The 25,363-nt window shown below is 46.7% G+C and overlaps 1 protein-coding gene across 3 annotated transcripts in view; it reads left to right on the top strand.

Annotated features, from left to right (window-relative positions):
* Positions 1-7,357: 7,357 nt before the first annotated feature.
* The window catches only part of TTLL7 (tubulin tyrosine ligase like 7), a 324,337-nt gene continuing 306,331 nt past the window's right edge, over positions 7,358-25,363 (top strand). For all 3 annotated transcript variants that reach the window (XM_030206297.1, XM_030206296.1, XM_030206299.1), the window contains exon 1: positions 7,358-7,509. In XM_030206297.1, the coding sequence (XP_030062157.1) occupies positions 7,485-7,509 (25 nt within the window). In that variant the 5' untranslated portion in view covers positions 7,358-7,484. The remainder of the gene's footprint in view (positions 7,510-25,363) is intronic.

Raw genomic sequence — 25,363 nt, 5'->3', positions numbered from 1 at the left:
CCAACAACTCTTTCCCCATTCTAACCCCCAATAATAATATAAGATCAACAACTGTTTCATATGATAGACTACCGGTAGAGTGGCTATGATGTACAGATGCGATTAACTTCACTCTGATCTCCCTCCATCAAAAATCCCTTTGATTCACGCTCCCCAAGCAATAATGGTGGTGTTTGATGTATGATTGTGTCTGTCGCAAAGGAGCACTACCTGAGAGACTAATGCCGAGGGTCTTGAAGCTGAAATTTACTCAGTCTATCAAGGAGATTTATGCCAGTAAGATTGCAAAGCTGGCAGCAGTAGTGGCAAGCACAGGGATTGGAAGTTCACCGCTCTCAGAGCGATGGCAGAGTAGCAGGATGACAGAACAGAGAGGGGGACAATGTAGTTTCCCTGGTTCTCTGAGAACTTAAGGTGGCCAAAACTGAGATCACTGAATCTATGGTCAGAACACTTGAGGTGAAATTGGAAATAATAAAAATTCAGGAGAAAATGGATTGGAGACTGCATGTGGTGGACCAAGACAAAAAAGGGATTTGCGTGAAGCATTGAGAAAGCATGTAGAGGTCTTAACTAATAAGTTAGAAGATCAAGAAAATAGAGGGAGAAGATCAAGTTTGAGGATTTTGACCTCCAAGAAGAAAAAATGGGAACTTCGGACAATTTGTACATAACCTGTTACTGTAGTGTAACCCAGCGATTTGGTTCACTCAGTTTATGAGATTGAAAGAATACACAGAGAGCTGCACCCAGGCTAGCACCAGAAGCCCCTCTGAGAGCACTCATTGTGAAACTGTTTCACCGAACAAAAGTGGAATTTGTATGAAACAAGCCAGATAACATACAACTTGCTCTTATGAAAATCAACAGATTAGGATTTTTCCTGATTTTAGTGCAGAGACAGTGCAGAAACAGAGACCTGAGGGAATATCAGCAGATTCACCTTGAATCTGTTGCTAGATTTTGAACTCCACCTTGTGTCTGTTGGTTGTTCAAGGCATTGTCTATCAGGATGAAATTGTTTCTGTAGTTCCACAAGATGAGCATGCCTATATGTGTATGTGGAGTTCAGAATAAAAAAAAAAAAATGTGCTAACAGAGAGACATGCTTTAGGTGCTATGCACTTAAACAGCCCGCCAAAACGTTTGTTTCAAAATCACATGAACACCTCCTTTGTTTCTAGACATTACAGGTGCTCCATCAAAGCTGAAGCCAACTCATAACTCTTGATCTAATCAAGCACTTCAAGGACTTTTATGATTTTTTTCAGAAACTCCATTTGCTCTTATGTCTGCAGTGTCCACAAATCCAACTACCCTTTCCTTTATTACTCCCTTGTGTAGGTATCTGACACATACTGAAAGAAGCTCACGTTTGGAGAGATCTTTGCATTCATTACCTAGAACTGCATAGTATGTATTATTGATTTCATGTATTTCAGATTTGATTTTGCATAACAGTAGTAAAGTGGCAGATTCCAGCAGTTCTTTCTGAATATCTGGGCTCATTAGAGTTGCATTCTTTGGAAGTTTGAACATTTCCAAAAAGTTTCCTTTATTTAAGTCTTCTTCAGTCTCTCTGTGTCCACATAGTGGAATTTCTTGCATAGAACAGAATATCACAATATTAAGCATTACTTTGATGTGTTCGATTCCGTTTAGTTGATTGAAAATGTTTCCCCGACATCCTGGTAAGTGATTTTCCCCCCGTTTACTAAGCTGTGTGGCAATGCCGACACAGCATTAATATAAAACCTTTTGTTTTTTAATGACCTGGGCACTGCATTGTCCGCCTCCACCCAAAAACCAACCAACATAAAAATTTTATTGGTGGTGGGTTTCTGGGTGGTAGTGACCACTTTTTACGGAGGGAAAAGGTATATTTAATGATAATTAAATATACTTTTTTTTTTCCTTAGGCAGTGACGAGGCCACCCCAACCCAGAAGCCCATCACCAGCATTGCACTGTACATGTTAAAAAAATATTTATTTTACCAGGGTAGGTAGGTTTAAGTTTCCCAAATTTGTGTGCATGTGGTGGCAGGTACAGAATCAGAGAGCACTGCAGACTGTGCTCTGGTGGCTACTGTGTCTGTTGTGAGCCGCGGGCTGCAGGGGGGTGCTCTTCCCCCCCCCCTACTCCTATGGTACACAGATCCCTAGCACTCTCACTCTTCGCAGTCCTTGCCCAGTCCTGATCACAGGAAGCCTAGACCTGATCACAAGTAGAAGAAAAAGAGAGCAGTTGTGCATTAGGCCACATTTTCCTCATCTGCTAGTTAATGAAAAATTTGAACCACATAGGACAATGTAGAGCCCTGCAGTTGAATTTAGCATTCAGTACTGGGCGGAAGAAGAGGAGGATGTGGTTTGATGTGCAGCCATTCTCCTGTTCCTCTACTTGTGATCAGCACCATGCTGGGAGGGACTGGGGCAGGAAGGAGGTGCATATATGTTTATGAGTGTGCTTATGTTGTGGGTGCTACAAGGGGGGACTTGGGGAGGGGATGGAGGAGGAGCACAAGACAGTGGGTTTGCCACCCCTCCTTCCTTTTACCTGTGCAGAATTCTCGCAGGAGGAAATTCTGCACAAAGTCTACAATTTGCAGTAGTGAAGAATTCCCCCAGCTGTAATGTAGGTACTTTTCCTTAGATAATTGTTCAAAGTGGAAGTTTGCAAATTCATTCACTTTGAAAATCCAGCAAAGTCTGTGGAGTAAACTTTTCACCCATGTGGTCAGTTGTAAAATTACCTCCCAAATTATTTTCATACAGTGGAGAATAAGGAAGGAGAACTGTTTAATAAAAAAATACACAGTTCAGATTTAATTAATTGGTAGGTAGAAACTGACCGGAGGGCCTATAGTCTTTATTTTTCTTTTTCGGTTATATAAATATCTTTCAGCTATCATGGTACCTGCTTGATGCTCAAGTACATGATAGGAAGCAGAGCTTCAGAATGTTCCTTAATTCTTCATGTTCTGCTTAAAACCTGTGGGATTTTTAAAACAGTTACTCTGCAAAAAACAGCTGCCTACCCATTCACTCCTTGCTTTTTTTTTTGTAATAGTGGCTGCCCTTCTATTTATAGTGCAATTATATTTAGTTGAGATCAGAGATACTGCCTCTTCACAGCACAAATTAGTAATGGGTTATTACTGGTGTAGGAATTACACAGGCAGCTAAGCTGTGCAGAAACTGAATTCTTTTCTTCAGAAAATTAGGTCATTTTTGTTGTGTTTTAAAATACTGGTCTTTTTTACTATGACTTAGTAATCTTGCCATTTATGGGACCCTTTTATCAAGCTGCAGTAGGGCTACTGTGACAATGGCGCATGGCAAATCGGACCTACTGCCACTCACGAGGCCAGCGGTAGTTACAGCTTCTGCTGCGCACCATTTCCGGTGCTAGAAACATTTAAATTTTTTATAGCGCTGGAGGTTTATCTGGCGGTAATTGCTACCGTGGCTAACTGCAAGGTTAGTGAGGGAGGGGCTCCAGGGAGTAAATGGCCACATGCCAATGTGATGACAACGCATGGCCATTTACTTCCCCTTTGAAAAAAAATATTTTACCCACTGCGGTAAAAAGGGGGCCTCGACGGTATGCTACTGCATGCCCCCTTTTACCGCAGTTTGGTAAAAGGACCCCTGAATGAATCTGATTGGGCTTATTATACTCAAAGGGAGGTTCTTTCTGTTTTGTCTTTATTACTAACATAATCTTGTGCTTTATGAATTGTGCTTTTTAGTCTAGGTGGTCTTGATAAAATAATTGGCATTTTCAACATAGAAGATAAAGAATGGAATTGAATTATCTTCTTATCTACTGAGGTGGTTCCACCATTCCCAGACTAAGGCATGTTAACAGAGCACTATGGAAGACACCTGCACTGTTAGTGCTCTGCTTTACCTGGTGTTTAGACAATGTGGGAAACTGGAATCCTCCATTTGTTATTTTAACATCTTTTGCACATTGCCATAAATTTTACACAAAATAGTAGATAGATCCTTCTTGAATGTTCAACTGATGTGTTTTAAGGGAAAGTCTCATACTTTAACTGGGATATTTTGTATTTTACACCCACCTTGTGGGTGAAACCCTTCTCGTGACTGTTATAATCACAGACAAAACCCCCTTCCTTCCAAATGTGTGCTTCTGTGAGCTTATGATCTCCTACTAATCGTGTTTCAATATTTTTTTATATTTTTCTTATTTTCACTTGTTTTTCACACATAATTCAAATTCTTAACGTAATTATCCTGGAAATAGCAGACTTAAAGTTGTCACTTATCTTGATATTCCATCAACTCACTGGACCCAGACAGGTACCTGTTTCACTGGAACTTTATCAACGGATCTTCGGTGGTTTTGGATCTAGTCAACTGGACCGCATCCTCTGTTTTGCCGCTTTTGATCCCAACAGGAGGGGAGTCGCCATCGGAAAATGCACAATCTTCAATTGGCTAGCAGATTGCATTTCCTTTGCTTATGCCCAAGCTGGGCTGACTCTGGAGGGCCATGTCAAGGCTCAATGTCAGAGCTATGCCTGTGTTTATCTACTATTTTGTATTGAAGTGGTTTCAGACAGAAGTAGATTAGAGTCGTATAGATTATAAATTTTACACAGGCAGCCCCTCCAGTGCAGGGGATCCACTTACAATCATTCACAAATCTTCTGAAGTGGATCCTCCCTGCATTGCAGGGGTTGCTTGGGTGTTAAGCATCAGGTTTAACACAAATTAAGAGTGTTTATGCTTTAGGGGCAGATGCACTAAAGCTAAATGAGCCTTTAATGACTCTCCAACGAGGAAAATTTGATCCGTTGCATGCATCAAAGGGCTTTTACCGAGGAAGCCAGCAGCTAACGAAAACGGAATGGAGATGAGCAATTAGTGTGAAAACCCCATTGAAACGACATGCACTAACCTTTTCCGATTGCCTTTACGCAGGAAAAAGGCAGGAAAACTAACGACAGGTCTGGACCACTCGTTAGGACAGCTCTGTGCCAGGAAAAATCATTAAGAGAAAAATAAACAAACTTTGAGCCAATCCCAGCGCATTAGCAGAGCTAAAAGCGCTGTGATTGGTCCAAAGGACGTCAGAAAAACATAAATAAATAAAAATTAAAAAAAGGGTCGGGAGGGGGCAAGGGCGCTCATCAGGAGCGTCCTGTACGGACGGCCTTGCCCCCCCCCGCTGCTCCCCACTTTCCGCCGCTCCCCCCACCCCGAAAAAGCAAAATTCGAGCAGCCCCTGCCCCCCGCCCTTCCTCACTACTCTCTCACCTCAGCTCCGCCTCCCGACATCCTCCGTCCTGTGCCCCGCCCCCTTTTGGGGTCGTCGCCGCCATTCCCTTCCTCCATCGGGCCCCCCTCCCTCTTACCGGGCCCGTGCAGCGCCTCTCTCCTCTGTCCGAAGGCGCTGCACGGGCAAGAAGAAAGCCTGATGCCTGCCTTTGCCCAGCTTCGATGGCGCGTCTTCTCCTGCTGGGCCCGCCCCTGTCTGACGTCAGTAACCTACGTAGGTAACCGACGTCAACAGGGGCGGGCCAGCAGGAGAAAGACGCGCCATCGAAGCTGGGCGAAGGCAGGCATCAGGCTTTCTTCTTGCCCGTAGCAGCGCCTTCGGACAGAGGAGAGAGGCGCTGCACGGGCCCGGTAAGAGGGAGGGGGGCCCGATGGAGGAGGGGAATGGCGGCGACGACCCCAAAGGGGGCGGGGCACAGGACGGAGGATGTCGGGAGGCGGAGCTGAGGTGAGAGAGTAGTGAGGAAGGGAGGGGGGGCAGGGGCTGCTCGAATTTTGCTTTTTCGGGTGGGGGGAGCGGCGGAAAGTGGGGAGCAGGGCTGCTTGAATTTTGCTTTTTCGGGTGGGGGGAGCGGCGGAAAGTGGGGAGCAGCGGGGGGGGGGGGGGGGGGCAAGGCCGTCCGTACAGGACGCTCCTGATGAGCGCCCTTGCCCCCTCCCGACCCTTTTTTTTTCTTTTTGTTTGATTTGGGAGCCATGTGCTTGTGATTTGACTGTGTTTTGACTGTTTGTGGCATGGCGCAGAGCAGCTAACATAACGCTTGGCTGCTCTGCGCAGGATTTGGGGGCCGATTAACGATGTGTATTGTGATTCTTTGATACATTGTACGTTTCTATACCGATCTGGAGCAGTGTGACTTTTTTTTTTTTGGTGCATTCTTCGTTTTTTAAAATCGTTAGGGCCTTTAACGATTTTGATTTTTTACGTTTGTTGATGCAATCTACCCCTTAGTGACTAGGCCCCTATTTATTTATTTTTTGTTATATTTGTACCTTGCGCTTTCCCACTCATGGCAGGCTCAATGCCGCTTACATGGGGCAGTGGAGGGTTAAGTGACTTGCCCAGAGTCCATAAGGAGCTTCCTGTGCCTGAAGTGGGGAATCAAACTCAGTTCCTCAGTTCCCCAGGACCAAAGTCCACCACCCTAACCACTAGGCCACTCCTCCTCCATGTTGTGTTTTGATTTTTACTGTTATTTTGATTATAGATCACATCATTAGCATTTGGTTAAATAGAAAGGTATATGAGGAATATATTTAATTGATTGATTACCATTATCTCCCTTTCCTTCGAGCACCCACTTCTGAAATTAGATTTATGAGTACAGTTACTGCTCACATTAGTGAAATTGCCAAAAAGTATAAGAAATAATTAGATTTTTTATGTGTTTTGCAGGATAATTCAGCACTACTAATGTGGTCCAGTTTGTTGAAATCTGTCTTTTCTACTGATGCACCTACCTATATTCATTAAATGTTACAAGGTAAATACTTATATACATTTTGAATTAGAACGTATTTAGCCTATACTTAACCATAGGATCATGGTGAAATTCATTTCTGATATTTTTTGCGTGGGGAGAGAGAAAAATCTATTTATCAGCCTGCATGGAAAGAAAAATGCATAGTTTTTATTGGCAGTGGGGTGGATTTTCCAAGTTTCATGACATGTGAATTAGATCATACCTGTACTTTGTGATTTAAATTTTGTACAGGTTTCTAGATCTGGTCAGTTTTAGATTGTAATAATCTGATTACCATTAGTTCAGAGGAGATTAAAACGTAATTATACAAATCAGTCAGTCTCCAGCAATCTATAAGGCATAGCAAATGGCTATTGTAAAGAACTGCAGTTTTACAGTTGCTGTAAGTTCTAACCTGTATATTTGAAGTGGGATATATAAAATTTACATAAAGGTAACAAATTCCGTTGCTTAGATACATGATTTCTAGAAGAATGAATTATGTCTGGTCTTGCATTGTGATATTGAGAATAGTCTTTTTCACCTGTGGGGTAACTAACACATCATTTTGAAATGCAGCAGAACCCGAGGCTTTTTTCTGTGAGATGGTATGATGAGAGCTTATAGTAGGTTGACTGGTGAAGCCCCTCCAGTGTCCTGAGAGCTTGGCACAGAATTGTTATACAGCTTCGATATCATCACAGTACACAATGCCATCTTTTGTCAGCGAGAGAGGTATGAATTCTCAATACAGAAATGTTATCATATTAATAGGTCATTTTACTAAGCTATGTTTTATTTATTTATTTATTTGTTGCATTTGTATCCCACATTTTCCCACCTATTTGCAGGCTCAATGTGGCTTACATAGTACTGTCAAGGTGTTTGCCCAGTCAGTTGATAGCAAATACAAGGTTGTATAGTGATTGAATGAGGTATATGTGGAGGGTCGGAAGGGATGAAGATTGTGTGTTGTCTAGTACGATCATTAGGCATGCTGTGTTTCTGGGTGAAGAGGTTTACGTAGAGTCGTCGGGGTAGGTCTTTTGAAGAGTTGGTTTTTTAGTGATTTCTGAAATTCAGGTGGTCATGGATTGTTTTCACAGCTTTTGGGAGGCCATTCCATAGTTGTGCGCTTATGTAGGAGAAGCCGGATGCTTAAGTTGTTTTGTATTTCAGTCCTTTGCAATTTGGGTAGTGTAGGTTTAGGTATGATCTTGACGATCCGACTCTGTTTCTTGTTGGTAGATCTATAAGGTCTATCATGTATCCTGGGACTACGCCATATATAATTTTGTGGACTAAAGTGCAGATTTTGAAGATGATCCGTTCTTTGGGAGCCAGTGCAGCTTTTCTTGAAGGGGTTTGGCACTTTCGAAGCGTGTTTTGCTGAATATCAGCCTGGCTGCTGTATTTTGGGCAGTCTGGCGTTTTTTAATGAGTTGTTCTTTGCAACCTGTGTAGATTCCGTTGCAATAATCTGCATGACTTAGGCCCATTGATTGTATTAGGTTTCGAAAGGTTTCCCTTGGGAAGAAAGGTTTTAATCATTTGAGCTTCCACACTGAATAGAACATTTTCTTTATTACAGAGTTTATTTGGCTCGCGAGAGTAAGGCTGTGGTTGAGTGTAACACCGAGTATTTTCAAGTTGCCTGAGGTAGGGAGGGTGTGTCCTGGGGTATTTATGGTTGTGAGTTTGTACTTGTTATGTTGAGAGGAAAGGATGAGGCAGTGTGTTTTTTCAGTGTTTCAGTTGGAATGAGTTTGCCCAGCAGTCCGTGATGTTCAGGCCATCGTTGATTTTATTAGTTACTTCTGTCAAGTCATGTCTGAAGGGGATGTAGATTGTAACATCATCTGTGTAAATGAACGGGTTGAGGCCTCGATTAGATAAGAACTGTCGGTGCTTTTTTTGTAGAAAAAAAGGTGCCGGTACTCATTTTGGGCGGAGTCACCACATATGACTCCACCCCTATTATAGCCACCCCCAACGTTAGCCACACCCCTTATACCAGCCATAGCACATATAAACAGACATCATTGAAAATATTATACTAGTATAGGAGAAAAAAATAATGTGATTTTTTTTCATTATAAATAATTTCTGTAAGCTGTTGCTCCAGTATACCCAGTGCAAAATAAGACAGCAGATGTAAATTCTCAAATTGGCCATATTCCAGACACTAAAATGAAAATAAAAGGATTTTTTCTACCTTTGTTGTCTGGTGACTTTGTTTTTCTGATCATGCTGGCCCAGTATCCAATTCTGCTGCTATCTGACCTCTTAACTCCGTTTCCAGGGCTTCCTTTCCATTTATTTCTTTACTTTCCGCCTTTCTTCTTCATTTCTTGCCCTACATCCGTAAGTAAAAGCTGGGTCCTCCGCAGACTTGACTGTCCAGTGGATCCAGCTTCTGCCTATTTTCTACATCCATGTGCAGTTTTTCTCTTCTCTTCCTTTTCCCTCATTTCCATCCATGTCCAGCATTTCTTCTCTCTCCTCCATCCACCCATGTCTAGCAACCCTCCTCTGCCCCCTGCCCTCCCCTCCATCCACCCATGTCCAGCATTTCTTCTCTCTCTCCCTCCCTTCCCTCTCCTCCATCCACCCATGTCCAGCGACCCTCCTGTCCTCCCTGCCCTCCACCTATGTCCAGAAACCCCCCTCCCCTCCATCCATCCATGTCCAGCGACCCTCCTGTCCCCCCTGCCCTCCACCTATGTCCAGTGACCCTCCTGTCCCCCCTGCCTCCACCTATGTCCAGAAACCCCCTTCCCTCCATCCACCCATGTCCAGCGACCCTCCTGTCCCCTCTGCCCTCCCCTGCCATCCACCTATGTCCAGCGACCCCTCTGCCCTCCCCTGCCAGCCACCTATGTCCAGAAACCCCCCTCCCTTCCATCCACCCATGTCCAGCGACCCTCCTGTCCCCCCTGCCCTCCACCTATGTCCAGAATCCCCCCTCCCCTCCACCCACCCATGTCCAGCGACCCTCCTGTCCCCCCTGCTCTCACCTGCCATCCACCTATGTCCAGAAACCCCCTCCCCTTCATCCACCCATGTCCAGCGACCCTCCTGCTCCCCCCTGCCCTCCCCTGCCATCCACCTATGTCCAGGCGTCCCGCAAACAACCCCCCCGGTCCCCCTTGCCCTCCACCCATGTCCAGTGATTCTCCTCGTTCCCCTGCTCCCCCTCCCTCCAACCATCCATTTTCATTTGAGCCCCCCTCCCATCTGAGCCCCCCTCTCCGACCCCTCCCTCCCCCGAGCTAACCTACAGGGTCCCTCCACTTGTAATATCTGTAATCCCGGTAGCAAACCCTCAGGGGGTGGTAGGCTCCCTTCAGCAGTCCACAAACAAAGTCCTTCCAGACAGCTTTTAGTTCCAAACAGTTTATTTCCCCTCCTCCACAAAATCTCAGTTCAAGGGGGTTAAAGTACCATTCATTGTCCAAAACAAAGCAACAAGAAAAAAAAACTTCCCTTTAAATCCAAGTTCTTCCCCAGTGCAACAGTCTGGGTTTCAGTTTTAAAAGTCTTTCCGCTTGGGTGGTTGCAGAATGGCAGTACACCGCCCACAACACAGCTAATTGACTCCTGTGACCACCCACTGCCTTCAGTCCCTGCAACTCTGCCCCAAAGTACAATTACAGTCCATGTCAACTGGCTCCTCCAAACCAGGGGTGCTGCTCCTTCCAGCCTCTCCTTCCTCGAAGCACTCCATTAACTCTGCCTCTCTGCTAGGCTGTTGGTTAGAGACCTCCTCCCCCTCCCAGGTGGAAGGAATCTTGTACTGATTTCTAACCCAAGGGAATTGAGCATTGTCATCCCTGCTCCCCCTTCTGGCCCTCGTCTGCCATAGCAGCTGCTCTTTCCAGTCCTTTTCCCCCTCCCTTCCAAGTGGGGGCCATACCAGGTTTTGGGACCTTCCGTCCCGATCCCTTCTCTCAGTGCCTTGTGGGGATTGTAGTCTGGCCCCATACCTCCTCCTGACCTGCTTAGACCCTCCAACCTCCTTACACACCCCCCCTTTAAATAATTGCGACTCCCTGCTTCTTCCAGGCTACTTGCTGGGGAGTTTGCAATTCGGGACAGGGCGTCAGCATTCCTGTGAAGCTTCCCCGCCCTATGCTGTATTTCAAAGGAAAAAGCTTGTAACGCTAAATACCAGTGGGTGAGCCTGGCATTCTGCCCCTGCATTTGTTGGAGCCATTTCAGAGGCGTGTGGTCAGTAATCAAAACAAAAGGATTGCCCTGCAGATAGTATTTCAGAGTTTCTATAGCCCATTTTATAGCCAAACACTCCTTCTCTATAACAGCGTAATGCTGCTCTGCCGGGTGCAGTTTCCTACTCAGAAAAAGGACAGGGTGCTCCTCCCCTTCAAACTCTTGGGATAACACAGCCCCCAAGCCCGTCTCTGAGGCGTCTGTTTGTAACAGGAAGGGCTTCTCAAAATCTATTCCTTTTAAGACCGGTTCCTGACACAGGAGGTCTTTCAATATTTGGAACTCCCCACGACCTGCCTCTGTCCACTTTAGGACATTAGGGCACCTTTTCCTCAGCATGTCAGTAAGGGTGCTTGACCTCTCCGCAAATCTAGGAATGAATCTGCGATAATATCCTATCAGCCCCAAAAACCCCCTCAATTGTTTTTTGGTGTGGGGCAGCAGAAAATCACGCACTCCCTGCACTTTATCCCTTAGGGGTTTGATAACTCCCCCTCCCACAATGTATCCCAAGTATTTTACCTCTTCACTAGCAAACACGCACTTCTTTGGGTTCACTGTTAGGCCCGCCCGCCTGAGGGATTCTAGCACAGCTTTGACTTTGGGCAAATGGGACTCCCAATCTGAGCTAAAAATGACAATATCATCCATGTACGCGGCTGCGTAGTCCGAATGCCACCTCAGCAACTGATCAGCCAATCGTTGGCAGCACGCCGCCGCCCCATTTAACCCAAATGGCATTCGTCTAAATTGGAATAACCCTATAGGGGTGCCAAAGGCTGTTTTGGGCTTAGCCTCCTCTGTCAGCGGCACTTGCCAATACCCTTTCGTAAGATCTAAGGTAGTTAAATACTGAGCACGCCCCAGTTTGTCCAGTAAGTCATCTATTCGGGGCATGGGATAAGCATCAAATCGGGATATGGCATTCACCCTTTGGAAATCTATACAAAACCTCTGAGACCCATCACTCTTTGGTACCAACACCACTGGACTGGACCAGGGACTAACTGATTCCTCTATGATACCTAAGTCCATCATTTCCTGTACCTGCCTTATAATTTCCTTCCTCTTAAATTCGGGTGTTCTATGGGGCCTCTGCCTTACAATCCTACCCGGCTCGGTGATGATATCATGGGCCACCAAATGGGTTTCCCCAGGTAGGGGATTGATAACATCCTGAAACTCCTCTATCATTTCCCTTACCCGTTGCCTCTGCCCATGGGCTAGAGACTCGCCAATAACAGGTTTCCCCCCCTCCTGTACATCACTTAGTTGAGGACCCAACTCCTCTTCAGGGACCGCCACAAACCCCTGTCTCTCTATCCACGGTTACAATATATTTACATGGTAGGTCTGAATCCTACCTTTCGCATGCCTTACCCGATATGTCCATGGGCCTACTCTGGCTGTCACCACGCAGGGTCCCTTCCACTGAGAAGTAAACTTATGGGGGTCTGAGGCCACCATGATGAGCACTTTATCTCCCACTTGAAATTTCCTTACTTTTGTGCCCCGGTCATAATATCCTTTCTGGCTCTCTTGGCTCTGCTCCTGCGCAAACGCCGTGACCCTCTGAATCCTTGCTCTTAACTCCCTCTGGTATGTACTAACCTCCCTGGGCTCTTCCTCTCTCTCTACCCATGCCTCCTGAATTATGTCCAGAATGCCCCGCAGCAATTGTCCAAAGACCAGTTCAAAGGGGGATACCCCTAGGGATGTTTGGATATTCTCCCTACAAGCATATAAAGCATAGGGTAACAACTGGTCCCAATCCTCATATTTCCCTTTCAAGCCTTTCCTCAACATCTGCTTAAGGGTTTTATTAAATCGCTCTACCATCCCGTTTGTCTGGGGATGGTAGGCAGCTGTGGTAATGTGGCGTATGTTAAAAGCTTCCCACAGTTCTCTTAACTGTCTAGATTTGAAATTGGACCCCTGATCCGTAAGCATTTCTCGTGGGAATCCCACTTCACAGAAAAGCTTGACCAATTGAGTCGCTATACCAGTAGCTTGTATATTTCTCATTGGGAAGGCCCAGGGAAACCTAGTGGCCCTATCCATGACTACTAAAATGTATGCAAAACCCCTAGGTGTTCTGATGAGGGGTCCCACAATGTCCATAGCCATCCTTCGCATAGGTTCCCCAATAATAGACAATGGTACTATAGGTGCCCTGGGAGGGTATCGGTCCACCAACCGCTGACAGGAGGGGCAACTTTGGCAATAATTCTGGACTTCTCTATGTACACCGCCCACAACACAGCTAATTGACTCCTGTGACCACCCACTGCCTTCAGTCCCTGCAACTCTGCCCCAAAGTACAATTACAGTCCATGTCAACTGGCTCCTCCAAACCTGGGGTGCTGCTCCTTCCAGCCTCTCCTTCCTCCAAGCACTCCATTAACTCTGCCTCTCTGCTAGGCTGTTGGTTGGAGACCTCCTCCCCGTCCCAGGTGGAAGGAATCTTGTACTGATTTTTAACCCAAGGGAATTGAGCTTTGTCATCCCTGCTCCCCCTTCTGGCCCTCGTCTGCCATAGCAGCTGCTCTTTCCAGTCCTTTTCCCCCTCCCTTCCAAGTGGGGGCCATACTGGGTTTTGGGACCTTCCCCCCCCCGATCCCTTCTCTCAGTGTCTTGTGGGGAATGTAGTCTGGCCCCATACCTCCTCCTGACCTGCTTAGACCCTCCAACCTCCTTACACACTACTCCGTGCTGCCAGACGACCCTCTTGCCACCCGACCCGGCTGGCACCTGACCCAGCATTTAAAAAAATTCTACGAAGCAGAGGCCCGGTGCTCGCATCTGAGAGTAAAAGAAGAAAAAATCACTTCGTCGGCCGGTCTTCCCACTCTGTCCTGCCCTTGCGGAAGTTACATCAGAGGGCGGGACAGAGTGGGAAGGCCGGCCGACGAAGCGATTTTTTCTTCTTTTATTCTCAGACGCGAGCACCGGGCCTCCGCTTCGTAGAATTTTTTTAAATGCTGGGTCAGGTGCCGGCCGAGTCGGGTGGCAGGAGGGTCGTCTGGCGGCACAGAGTAGCGGAGGGACCCTGTAGGTTAGCTCGGGGGAGGGAGGGAGGAGAGCCGTCGGACCTTCAAAAAAGGTGCCGTTACGCCGTACCGGTGCGTACCGGCACAAAAAAAGCACTGAGGACTGTGTAAGTGGAATCAACATCATGTTGAAGAGTATTGGTGATAATGGTGATCCTTGAGGTACTCCGCAGACTGCTTTCCATGGTGGTGATATGTTTTGAGTTTGATATTACTTGATAAGTTCTGGTGGTTAGAAAACCTTTAATCCAATTAAGTACATTTCCTTCAATCCCGAATGGCCAAGTCTTAGTAGTATGTTGTGGTTTACCATGTCGAATGCACTCGACATGTCGAACTGGAGGAGGAGTATGTTTTTACCTATGGCTATCTCCTGCTTGAATTTGGTCAGGAGGGTGACTAGGACAGTTTCGGTACTATGGTGGGAGCGGAATCCTGATTGTGAATTATGTAATATTGAGAACTTGTCCAGGTATTCCGTAAGCTGTTTAGTCACCAAACTCTACATCATTTTTATTACTAGTGGGATAGACGCAACTGGGCAGTAGTTGGTGAGATCGTTTGTGCTTTTCTTGGCGTCTTTTGGTATTGGGGTGAGTAGGATGTTGCCATATTCCTCAGGGAAGAGACCTTGTTGTTACATGAAGTTTAGGTGGGATGTGAAGTCTGTTATGAATCGGTTGGGGGCAGATTTTAGTAGATGACTGGAACATGTATCTAGTTTGCAGTGGGTCTTGGCGAACCTGTGAGTCGCTTGTGTAACTGATTCGGAGTTGAGGAGATTAAATGTTGTCCAGATGTGGTCAGCTGGGTATCCATCGGAGGTTAGGTCCAGATCGTTGAAGAAGTTTTTGATGTCGGTGCTGGGATGAGGAAGTGTGCTGCGTAATTTTATTACTTTTTCGTTAAAGTAGTTAGCAAGTTTGTCTGCGGGTGGGATGTCTGTGTTCATTGTGGTGATAGAGGTGGTGTCTAGTAACTTATTTACGAGTTGGAATAGTTTCTTCATATCTTTGTAATCCGGTCCTAATTTGGTTTTGTAGTAGGACCTTTTGGTTTGTTTTATTGCATATTTGTATTTTCTATGTATATGTTTCCATGCATTGAGTGTATGTTCATCTTTTATTTTTTGCCATGCTTGTTCAAGTTTCCTGGATGGTGTTTTGAGTTTTTTTTAGTTCGTCATTGAACCATGGTATAGTGCTAATGTGTGCCTAACACAGCAAAAAATGGAGTATCGTGGGATTGCTCAGGTGTCCTGCGGTAATATTGAAATCTGCACACGCTAAAGCATTTTTCTTATTTTTTTGGAGGGTGCATGTCATGGGCAGAGAGTGGGAATTCCTGTGCTAACCAGCTAGCACATCTACATTATTGCACGCTAACTGGTTGGCATACAAATGCCACGTGGGCCCTTACCACCTAAAAATTATGTGGCAGTAAATGCTCATGAGGCAATTAAAAAAATGACTGTACACTAATGGCAGCATTAGTATGTGGCCATTAATGGAAAAAAAAAGGTATTTTTATGGCTGTGGTAAAAATGGCCTTGGCATAACAGCACATCACTGATGGAGCCTTCTGGGAAGCTTTTGAAAGGCCCGACTGTGCATGCAGTCTTGCCATCCCACCTGCCTAACTCGCTTTGGACCCACAATTTCGTTTTCTCCGCAGAGGTCTTCTGATGATTTGTCTCTGACATGCAACTTTACAGGCAATTTTTCCTGGCCTTCCTGCCCTTTTGTTTTTCATGCAGCAGCACAGGACTATTATTTTAATTTTATTCTGTCCCCCTTACTCATTTTAGACTTTTGTGGCACTTTTTAAGTTTTCTTAGTTTTTTTGTGGCTCGTGGCCTACTTAGGCCTGAGACCCATTCGCAGAAAAAAAACAACATGTTTGAAAATTGAGTTGTTTGATTTTGCTCAGTTTTTCAGGATGTGTACCAAAAACCTTCCAGTAGGTCTGTGTGGTAAGTCCATGTCTGTGACTGATACTCACAACTGGTGCCTACCATGCCGTGGTCCTTCTCACTGTAAATTCAGTTCTCAACTGCAGAAAAGAACACAGAAGAGTAGAGAGGCCCAACACAAGTAATTTTTTGGTGACTTCTTTGGCAGAATCTAAGGCAATTTTGTTGGCAGAGGTCTGTCAGTCAGTGACATGGTCTTCTTCTTATTCCTTTGTTAAGCATTATTGTTTGGATGTGTCTTCTCGAGCAGAGGCTTCCTTCGGGGTCACAGTTCTGGCTGCATGGATGCTCTAATGATTTCAGCATGGGTGCTGAAACCATTAGCACAGAACATTAAAAACGCATTTAAATGCATGTTAATGTGGCCATTTACCCACACTGCAGCCATGCTCTAAAAAAAAAAGTTTCTCATGCGTGTTTAGCAATGAGAAACTTTATGCCACTTCCAAAGCAGTGTAGAAGAGTTGGTTCAGAGGAGAGGTGTTTTGGACACTCCTTCTCTCTCTCCAACCTGACCGCCCTGCCCCAGACTTCTTCTTGCTGCCCCCTCCCCCTTTTAGGCTGACTGAATTTCAGTTCGGGTTTGACACTGAAACTGGCCCGAAATACAGGCTCGGGTTTCAGCTTAAAATGCCAGGGCATTTTTAGCTGAAACTAAAATTCTCCCCCCTCCCCCGCCACAATCAGTCTCTGCCACCGACCCCTCCCACCATCAGTCTCCTACCTTCCAGGCTGCCCGACCACCTGTAAGCCCTCCCTGGGCCTACCTTAAGAAACCCTGGTGGTCTAGTGGCCTCTTGGGGCAAAGCCCACTTGTTCCTCTGCGATACTGCTTTTCCTTTAAAATGACTTCCGGGACTTCCAGCAGCAGTCTTGTGAAACTGTCACGGGAGGTCCCATGACCATTTTGCGATTGGAACCAGCATAAGCAGAAGAGACTGGAGATTAGAACCAGCATAAGTAGGAGCAGTCTCAATATGGCCGCTGAGATGTCCTGTGACAGTCTCACAAGATTTATTTATTTATTTGTTGCATTTGTATCCCACAATTTCCCACCAATTTGCAGGCTCAATGTGGCTTACATTATGCTGTAATGGCGATTGCCATTTCCGGACAGAGAAATACAAGTGGTATTTGCATTTATAACATTTGTACCCCACATTTTCCTGCACAAATTCGAGTTCAATGTGGCTAACAAGCTACAACAAGACAGTACAAAATATGAAATAAAAACCATAATCCCTCACACCATCAAAGGAAAGAATCATAAATACATATGCAATGGGGTGGAGGGGGAGAAAAAACTAGGCATCAGCGTCAATTAACAGAGATTGTCGCTGGAAGTCACAGAAGCCATTTTAAAGGGGGAGCTGGCTATGCACAGGAGTGAATGGGCATCATTCAAGCATTCAATACCCACTAGAAACAGGGTAGGCCCAGGAATTGGCTGCTGCTGGGGGAGTGCATAAGGGGACTGTTGCTGGGATATCCCAAGGGGGCTGCTGCCGAGGATTGGGTTTGGGAGGGGGCTGACCAGTAGATGGGTGAGAGAGTGGGGCCAGTTTTGTTTTCATCTTCGGTTTTGGCTGAAATCAAGTGGCCAATTTTGGTCACAGATTTGGTTTCAGAATAAACCAAAGATCCTGGTTTTGTTTGGGCTCTACCCTTCCCAGCTGAGCCCAGCCCAACCCGACCCAACCCCACTTGGTCCCCTTTCCCTTAATTAAAAAAAAATTATCCTGATGGTCTAATGGCCCCCTTTCTGACCTGACCTAACACATAGTGAGCATTGGCTCCAACCCTGCTTCCCCAATATAATAAAAATGCCCTGTAGTCTACCAGATGTCCACCCACCCCACCAGACCACCATATCTCATAGAAGGCAGGAGCAATGCCTACTCGTCTGTCTCCAGGCCCCTTTATTTTCAATATGGTGGCACCCTGCCCCAGGCAGTGTATCCTGGGAAAAACTCCTTTATATGGTAAATAAGCTTTGCCCAGCGCATTCCAGGATGCATAGCGCAAGGTAGGGCACCTTCATTTCAAAAATAGTGCCTGGAAGCAGGAGTGAGTGGGCATCGCTCCTGCCTCATATGAAGTATGGGGGTAGGAGGGAGGACTTCCACTAGTCCACCAGGGCAATTAGTGACTGGGGAGGGGAGGGGGCTGAGGAAGGCCACTCAACCACCAGGGCATTTTTTTTTAATTTGGGGAAGGGGGGTCGGGTTGTGAGATGGTTGGCCATGTGGGGGAGAAGTGAGTGCTGCTAGACACCAGGGATATTTTTTTGGGGGGTGGCAGCTGGGAGAAGTGTCATGTTGGGGATAAGGGGCTGATGTAGGTCATGGTATACCTTTCTATGAGTGCCTGAGCTACTCACTACTCAGGCACTGACAGGTAAGTTAACATTTTGCACAAAGCTTCAGATTACTTCTCTGATTTTAATGTGGCAGTAATTTGCATGCTTATTAATTTGAGTATGCTGTGGCAATTATTTGGCACTGATTTCACAGTAGAGTCTTCACTTTACTATGGGTCTTTGAGCATCGGCCCCTCATTGGTTTTTATTTATTTATTTATCACATTTGTACCCCACGCTTTCCCACTCAAAGCAGGTTCAATCATAGGCGGTCAGTGGCCCAACTGTTTGGGGAGGCTAAAGGGGGCGGGGTTAGGGGTGGGGCCAGGGGTGGAGCTTAAATCCATAATTGTCTGATAACACAAAAAAAATAAATAAAAATAAGTCACAATTAATACCTTTTATTAAATTTAGATATTAGCAATGTATCATATGTCAAAGAATAAATTGGTTGCTCAAAGCATATACTAGCCACAATCGCTCAACTACAAAACACTATGCACAACTTTGTGCAAAAACACACTCAGAACCTTACTGTACCATAAATATTACACTGGGCAGAACCTAATACACCAATATACCACCCATACGGAAAATGCAGACCGTCAACAATATGAAACAAGGGATCATAATATCATGATACGTATAGAGCCACAAAACACCCTAATTCATGTTTAATGTGGGATAAAATGCCATAAATAAGTAAATAAATATAAACTTTTAATGTTGAGAACCTAATTCTCAAAGTGGACATATTCCAAACACTATAATGAAAATAAAATGATCTTTTCTACCTTTGTTGTCTGGTGACTTTGTTTTTCTGATCATGCTGGCCCAGTATCCGATTCTGCTGCTATCTGTCCTCTTAACTCAGTTTCCAGGGCTTCCTTTCCATTTATTTCTTTACTTTCCGCCTTTCTTCTTCATTTCTTGCCCTACATCCGTCAGTAAAAACTGGGTCCTCCACAGACTTGACTGTCCAGTGGATTCAGCTTCTGCTTATTTTCTTCCTCCATGTGCAGTTTTTCTCTCTTCCTTTTCCCTCATCTCATCTCCTTCCTCACTCTTCCCTCCCCTCCATCCATGTCCAGCAACCCTCCTGTCCCCTCCATCCACCCATGTCCAGCAACCTTCTTTATGTACAGTGCAAAATATACAGATAGCAGATTTTAATTCCCAAAGCTGACAAATTTCAATCAATAAATGGAAAATAAAATTATTTTTCTACTTTTATGCCTGGTAATGCTATTTTTCTAAGCATAGTAGTCTCATTCTCTCTCTGTATCCCTTAGATCACTGTCCAGGGCCTCCTGTTCATTTGCCATGTTATATTTTCTCAATTTCTTGCACTCAGACATTGATTTTTTTCATGCTCATCTTCCCCCAATACATTTTTTGCCTCTCAAACTTTATCCCTCTTTCTCATCCTCCAGTCTTCCAGCTCCCTCTTTTTACTGCTTCTATCTAGCTCTGCATCTCTTTCCCCACCCATTTCTAACATCTCCCCTCTCTCCTCTTTTCTTTCCATTGATGCCAAGCATCTCTCCTTTCTTCCCTTCCTTCTTGCCCTGCATCTCTTCCTAGTTTTCTCTTCCCCCTTCCTTCTTGCCCAGCATCTCTTCCTGGTTTTCTCTTCCACCTTCCTTCCTAACCAGCATCTCCCTGATTTCTCTTTCCACCTTCCCTCCTCTCCAGCATCTCCCTGATTTCTCTTTCCACCTTCCCTCCTCTCCAGCACCACCCCCTGATCTTACCTCCCACCTTCACTCCTCTGTGCCCAGCATGTCACCCTAATCGCCCCTTTTCTACCCTCCTCCATGCCCAGCATGAACCCCCCCATTTCCTTTCTCACATTTCTCCATGCCCAGCATGTCCCACAATCTCCCCTTCCACCATGTTCCCCGATCTTCCTTTCCACTGTCCAAGCCCAGAATGTTCCCCAATCTCTCCTCCCCCATTCCTCTGTGCACAGAATGCCCTCAAACTCCCCTTCCACAATATCCAGCATGCTCCTCCAATCTCCATTTCCTTCTTCATTTTTCCCAATCTTTCCTCCCACCTTAATGTCTCACTCTGATCTCCCATTTCCACTTTTCTCCTTGCCCAGTATGTTCCGTTAATCTCCCTTTTCACCTTTCTCCATGCACAGCATGTCCCTCGATCTCGCTTCTACTCTCTCGTTATTAAAGCCTGAGGCGTTCTCCCTCCGACGCAGCGATTCACATAGCCAGCCTTAATCTGCCTGCGTCGGAGCGTCTCCCTCAGACGCGTCCCACCTCCTCTAATTCAATTTCCTGTTTTACGCAGAGGTGGGACGCGTCTGAGGGAGACGCTCCGATGCAGGCAGATTAAGGCTGGCTATGTGCATCGCTGATTCGCCGGCGTCGGAGGGAGAATGCCTCAGGCCGAGACAAAGTGACCACGCGGATGGATGGCTGAGAATGAGGTGGGGGTGCAAGACTCGCACGGGAGGGGGGAGGGAGGAGGCAGAGACCGCCGGTCACTGCAGCATTTTGGCGTTTAGGCGCCATCTCTTTTAAAGAGCAGTCTACGATTGGGCTAGGGAGGCTTAGCTTCCCCAAGCCTCCTATACAGGGCGCCTATGGGTTCAATGCAGCTTACATAGTAATTGGGATTACAAAGTATTGGTGGAGAGAAATAAGTTGAGTTGAGTAGAGAAAGACTGGAGAATAAGAGGAAGGGGCACGGAGAGAACAAGGGTGAGAAAGATGAAAAGCCATAGGTAGATGAAGGAAATTAAAGAATGGATAGTAAGAATGAACTAAATCTGGACAGAGAGAGAGAGAGGCTGAAAAATATTGAAGAAAGCAAAGAAAAAGGAGAGAAAAATGACAAATGGCGCAGAAGAGTTAAATGAAAATGAAGGAAAGCAGAACCCAGAGACTGGGAGCAACACAATGAGAAAAAGCAAATGGCCATACAACAAAAGCAAAGAAAACAATTCTACTTTCAATCTAGGACAAAGCAATATGGTACCTGTGTTAATAATATTTCAGAGACCAATACTTCCTCAGTTCAGGAGAGGACACCACAACAGCACCACACTGACCTGAGGCAGGAGGTCCCGGCCTCTGAAAGTGCATCAAAAAGGGCGCCAGGCTATCAAACAAATCACTTTCTGAAACTTGATGCACTGAAAAGCAGCACTTTACCCCTGTGTAACAAATGCGTCCGATTAGTGTGACTAAATTTTTCTGGGGGAGGGAGGTAGAGAGAAAATTTTGTGCCCACCCACTTTGGGTTCAGGCCCACCCAAAATTGGCAGTCTGGCTACACCACTGCCTGGCAAGATCCCAAAAAAGCCCAACACATTCCATGCTGTCACCCCAGAAACAAGCAGCGGACTTCCCCCAAGTCAACCTAACAATGGTCTATGGACCTCTCCTGTAGGAATCCGTCCAGACCCCCCATAAATCCCATCAAGCTAACCGCCTTTACCATTCCAGATTTAAATTACACATTGAGTGAAGAAAAATGTTCTCCAATTCATATCAAATTCACTACCCTGCAGCCCCATCGCATGCCCCCCAGTCCCAGCACTTCCAGAAAGAGCAAACAAACAGCCCATGTCCACCCGCTCCACTCCACTCATTATTTTATAGACCTCTATCATATCTTCCCCACAGCTGTATTCTCTCCAAGCCGAAGAGACCCAGACACTTCACCCCCCCATAGGGAAGTCCACCCCCCCCCCCATAACCTTGCTCGCCCCTCTCTGCACCCCCTCCAAACACCACATCCTTCCCGAGACGCAGCGACCAGAACCGAACACAACACTCGAGGCGCAGTTGACCACAGACCAACACAAAGGCACTACAATGTCCTCAATATTATCCTCCATTCCCCTCCCAACAACACCCAACATTCCACTTGCCCTCCCAACCACCACAACACACCGAGCAGAGGACCCCAATGCACCACCAACAATGACGCCAAGATACCCCCTTTGGTCGGTGACTCCCAACATACAACCTCGCACCACCCCGCACCCGCCCACACCAAACGCCACCCGCCAACTAGACGCCCAGTCCTCCAGCCCCGCAAGGCCCCCCTGTACTCCCCAACAATCCTCTCACGACTCAACAACTCCGAACAACCTTGTGTCGCCAGCAAATTCAACTACCCCACCAGCCACTCCCATCTCCAGAACACCCACAAACATGTTAAAAAGCAGCGGTCCCAGCACAGACCCCCGGGGAACTTCGCCATCCACCACCCTCCACCGAGAACACCAACCACTCAACCCCACTCTCTGCTCTCCATCATCCAACCAGCCTCCAAGCCACAACAGGACACTAGCTCCTATCCCATGAGTCTCCAATCTCCTCTGGAGTCCCCCACAAGGCACCCCGACAAATGTCCCCCCAAAATTCAGACACACAATATCAACCGGTTCGCCCCCATCCAGGGCCGTGCCAAGGGTCTCTGGCGCCCCCCTGCAGACTATCAGTTGGCGCCCCCCCCCCCCCCCCCCCGGTGAAAATGATCGCTCACCACTTACCACACTGACAGGAATTGTCAGCAATATTCTTAGAAACAAATTGCTATACATTGCAAAATAAGATAGCAGATGTAAATTCTCAAAGTGGACATATTCCAAACACTAAAATGAAAATAAAATGATTTTTTTCTACCTTTGTTGTCTGGTGACTTTCTTTTTCTGATCATGCTGGCCCAGTATCTGATTCTGCTGCTATCTGTCCTCTTAACTCCGTTTCCAGGGCTTCCTTTCCATTTATTTCTTTCCTTTCCTCCTTTCTTCTTCATTTCTGGTCCTCAGCTTCTGCCTATTTTCGTTATCCATGTGCAATTTTTCTCCTCTTTTCCTTTTCCCTCATTTCATCTCCTTCATCTCTCTTCCCTCCCCTTTATGTCCAGCAATTTCTCCTCTCTCCCTGAGCCCTGCCCTGCAATCCATATCCATCCATGCCCACCTGTCCCCTGCCCCCTCCATTCATCCCTATCCAGCAATTCCCCTCTCTCTCTGAGCCCTACCCTCCCATCAATCCATGCCCATCTGTCCCTTGCCCCCTCCATTCATCTCTGACCCGATCCAGCAATTTCCCTCTCTCCCTGAGCCCTGCCCTCCCAATCCATGCCCATCCATGCTCCTCTGTCCCCTGCCCCCTCCATTCACCCTATCCAGCAATTCCCCTCTCTCCCTGAGCCCTGCCCTGCAATCCATATCCATCCATGCCCCTCTGTCCCCTGCCCCCTCCATTCATCCCCTATCCAACAATTCCCCTCTCTCCCTGAGCCCTACCCTCCCATCAATCCATGCCCATCTGTCCCTTGCCCCCTCCATTCATCTCTGACCCTATCCAGCAATTTCCCTCTCTCCCTGAGCCCTGCCCTCCCAATCCATGCCCATCCATGCTCCTCTGTCCCCTGCCCCCTCCATTCACCCTATCCAGCAATTCCTCTCTCTCCCTGAGCCCTGCCCTGCAATCCATGCCCATCCATGCTCCTCTGTCCTCTGCCCCCTCCATTCACCCTATCCAGCAATTCCCCTCTCTCCCTGAGCCCTGCCCTGCAATCCATGCCCATCCATGCTCCTCTGTCCCCTGCCCCCTCCATTCACCCTATCCAGCAATTACCTGCTCTCCCTGAGCCCTGCCCTGCAATCCATATCCATCCATGCCCCTCTGTCCCCTGCCCCCTCCATTCATCCCTATCCAACAATTCCCCTCTCTCCCTGAGCCCTACCCTCCCATCAATTCATGCCCATCTGTCCCTTGCCCCCTCCATTCATCCCTGACCCTATCCAGCAATTCCTCTCTCTCCCTTCCATGAACCCTGCCCTTGCATGCTCCTCTCTCTCCCCTACTCTCCGGCAACTATTCCCTTTCTTTTTTTTTTCTTTTAATTTTACCTCCGTGACCATCCGGCAGCGCAGCGTCAGTGCAGGAGGCGGCGCTCCCGACATGTCTAGCCTTCCCCTTCGCTCATGTTCCGCCTTCTTCTGACGTCAAGGAAATGACGTCAGAAGAAGGCGGAACATGAGCGAAGGGGAAGGCTAGACCAGGAGCGCCGCCTCCTGCACTGACGCTGCGCTGCCGGATGGAGGTAAAATTAAAAGTATTAATAAAAGAAAAAGGGATCTTGCTGCAGGAGAGAAGAGAGCGCGGGCAGTTGGGCAATGGGAGTGGGAGGGTGAGGAGGTAAGCATGGTGCAGCGGCGCCCCCCCAAATGACGGCGCCCCCCTGCCATGCTTACCTTGCTTACCGTATTGGCACGGCCCTGCCCCCATCCACATATTTGTTCACACCCTCAAAAAAATGCAACAGACTGGTGAGGCAAGACCTCCCCTCTCCAAATCCATGCTAGCCCTGTCCCACCAACCCACGCTTCCGAATACGCTGTGCCGTCCTGCTCTCCACAATAGTCTCCACCATCCTGCCCGGCACCAACATCATGCTCACCGGTCTATAATTTCCCGGATACCCTCTAGAACCCCTTCCAAATATCGGCACCACATGGGCTACCCTCCAATCCTGTGGCACCACACTCGATTTCAAAGATAAATTACATATTACTAACAACAGTTCCACCAGTCAATTCCTCAACTCCATCAGCACTCCGGAACGAACACCATCCGGTCCAGGAAATCTGAAACTCCTCAAATTGCCCCATTACATCCTCTAGGCTTATAGAGATTTCATTCAGTTTCTCCGACTTGTCAGCTTTGAATACCATTTCTGGCACTGGTATCTCTCCCAAATCTTCCTCGGTGAAGACCGAAGCAAAGAATTCATTTAATCTCTCTGCTATGGCTTTGTCTTCCCTGATTGCCCCCTTTACCCCTCGGTCATCTAGCGGTCCAACTGATTCTTTTGCCGGCTTCTTCCTTTTAATATACCTAAAAAATTTTTACTATGTGTTTTTTCCTCCAATGCAATCTTTTTTTCAAAGTCCCTCTTTGCCTTCCTTATCAGCACTTTGCATTTGACTTGACA

Source organism: Microcaecilia unicolor, chromosome 6, assembly GCF_901765095.1.
Source record: "Microcaecilia unicolor chromosome 6, aMicUni1.1, whole genome shotgun sequence".
Classification (NCBI taxonomy): domain Eukaryota; kingdom Metazoa; phylum Chordata; class Amphibia; order Gymnophiona; family Siphonopidae; genus Microcaecilia; species Microcaecilia unicolor.
Note: the sequence above shows the minus strand (reverse complement) of the source record. Positions and strands in the feature narration are given on the sequence as shown.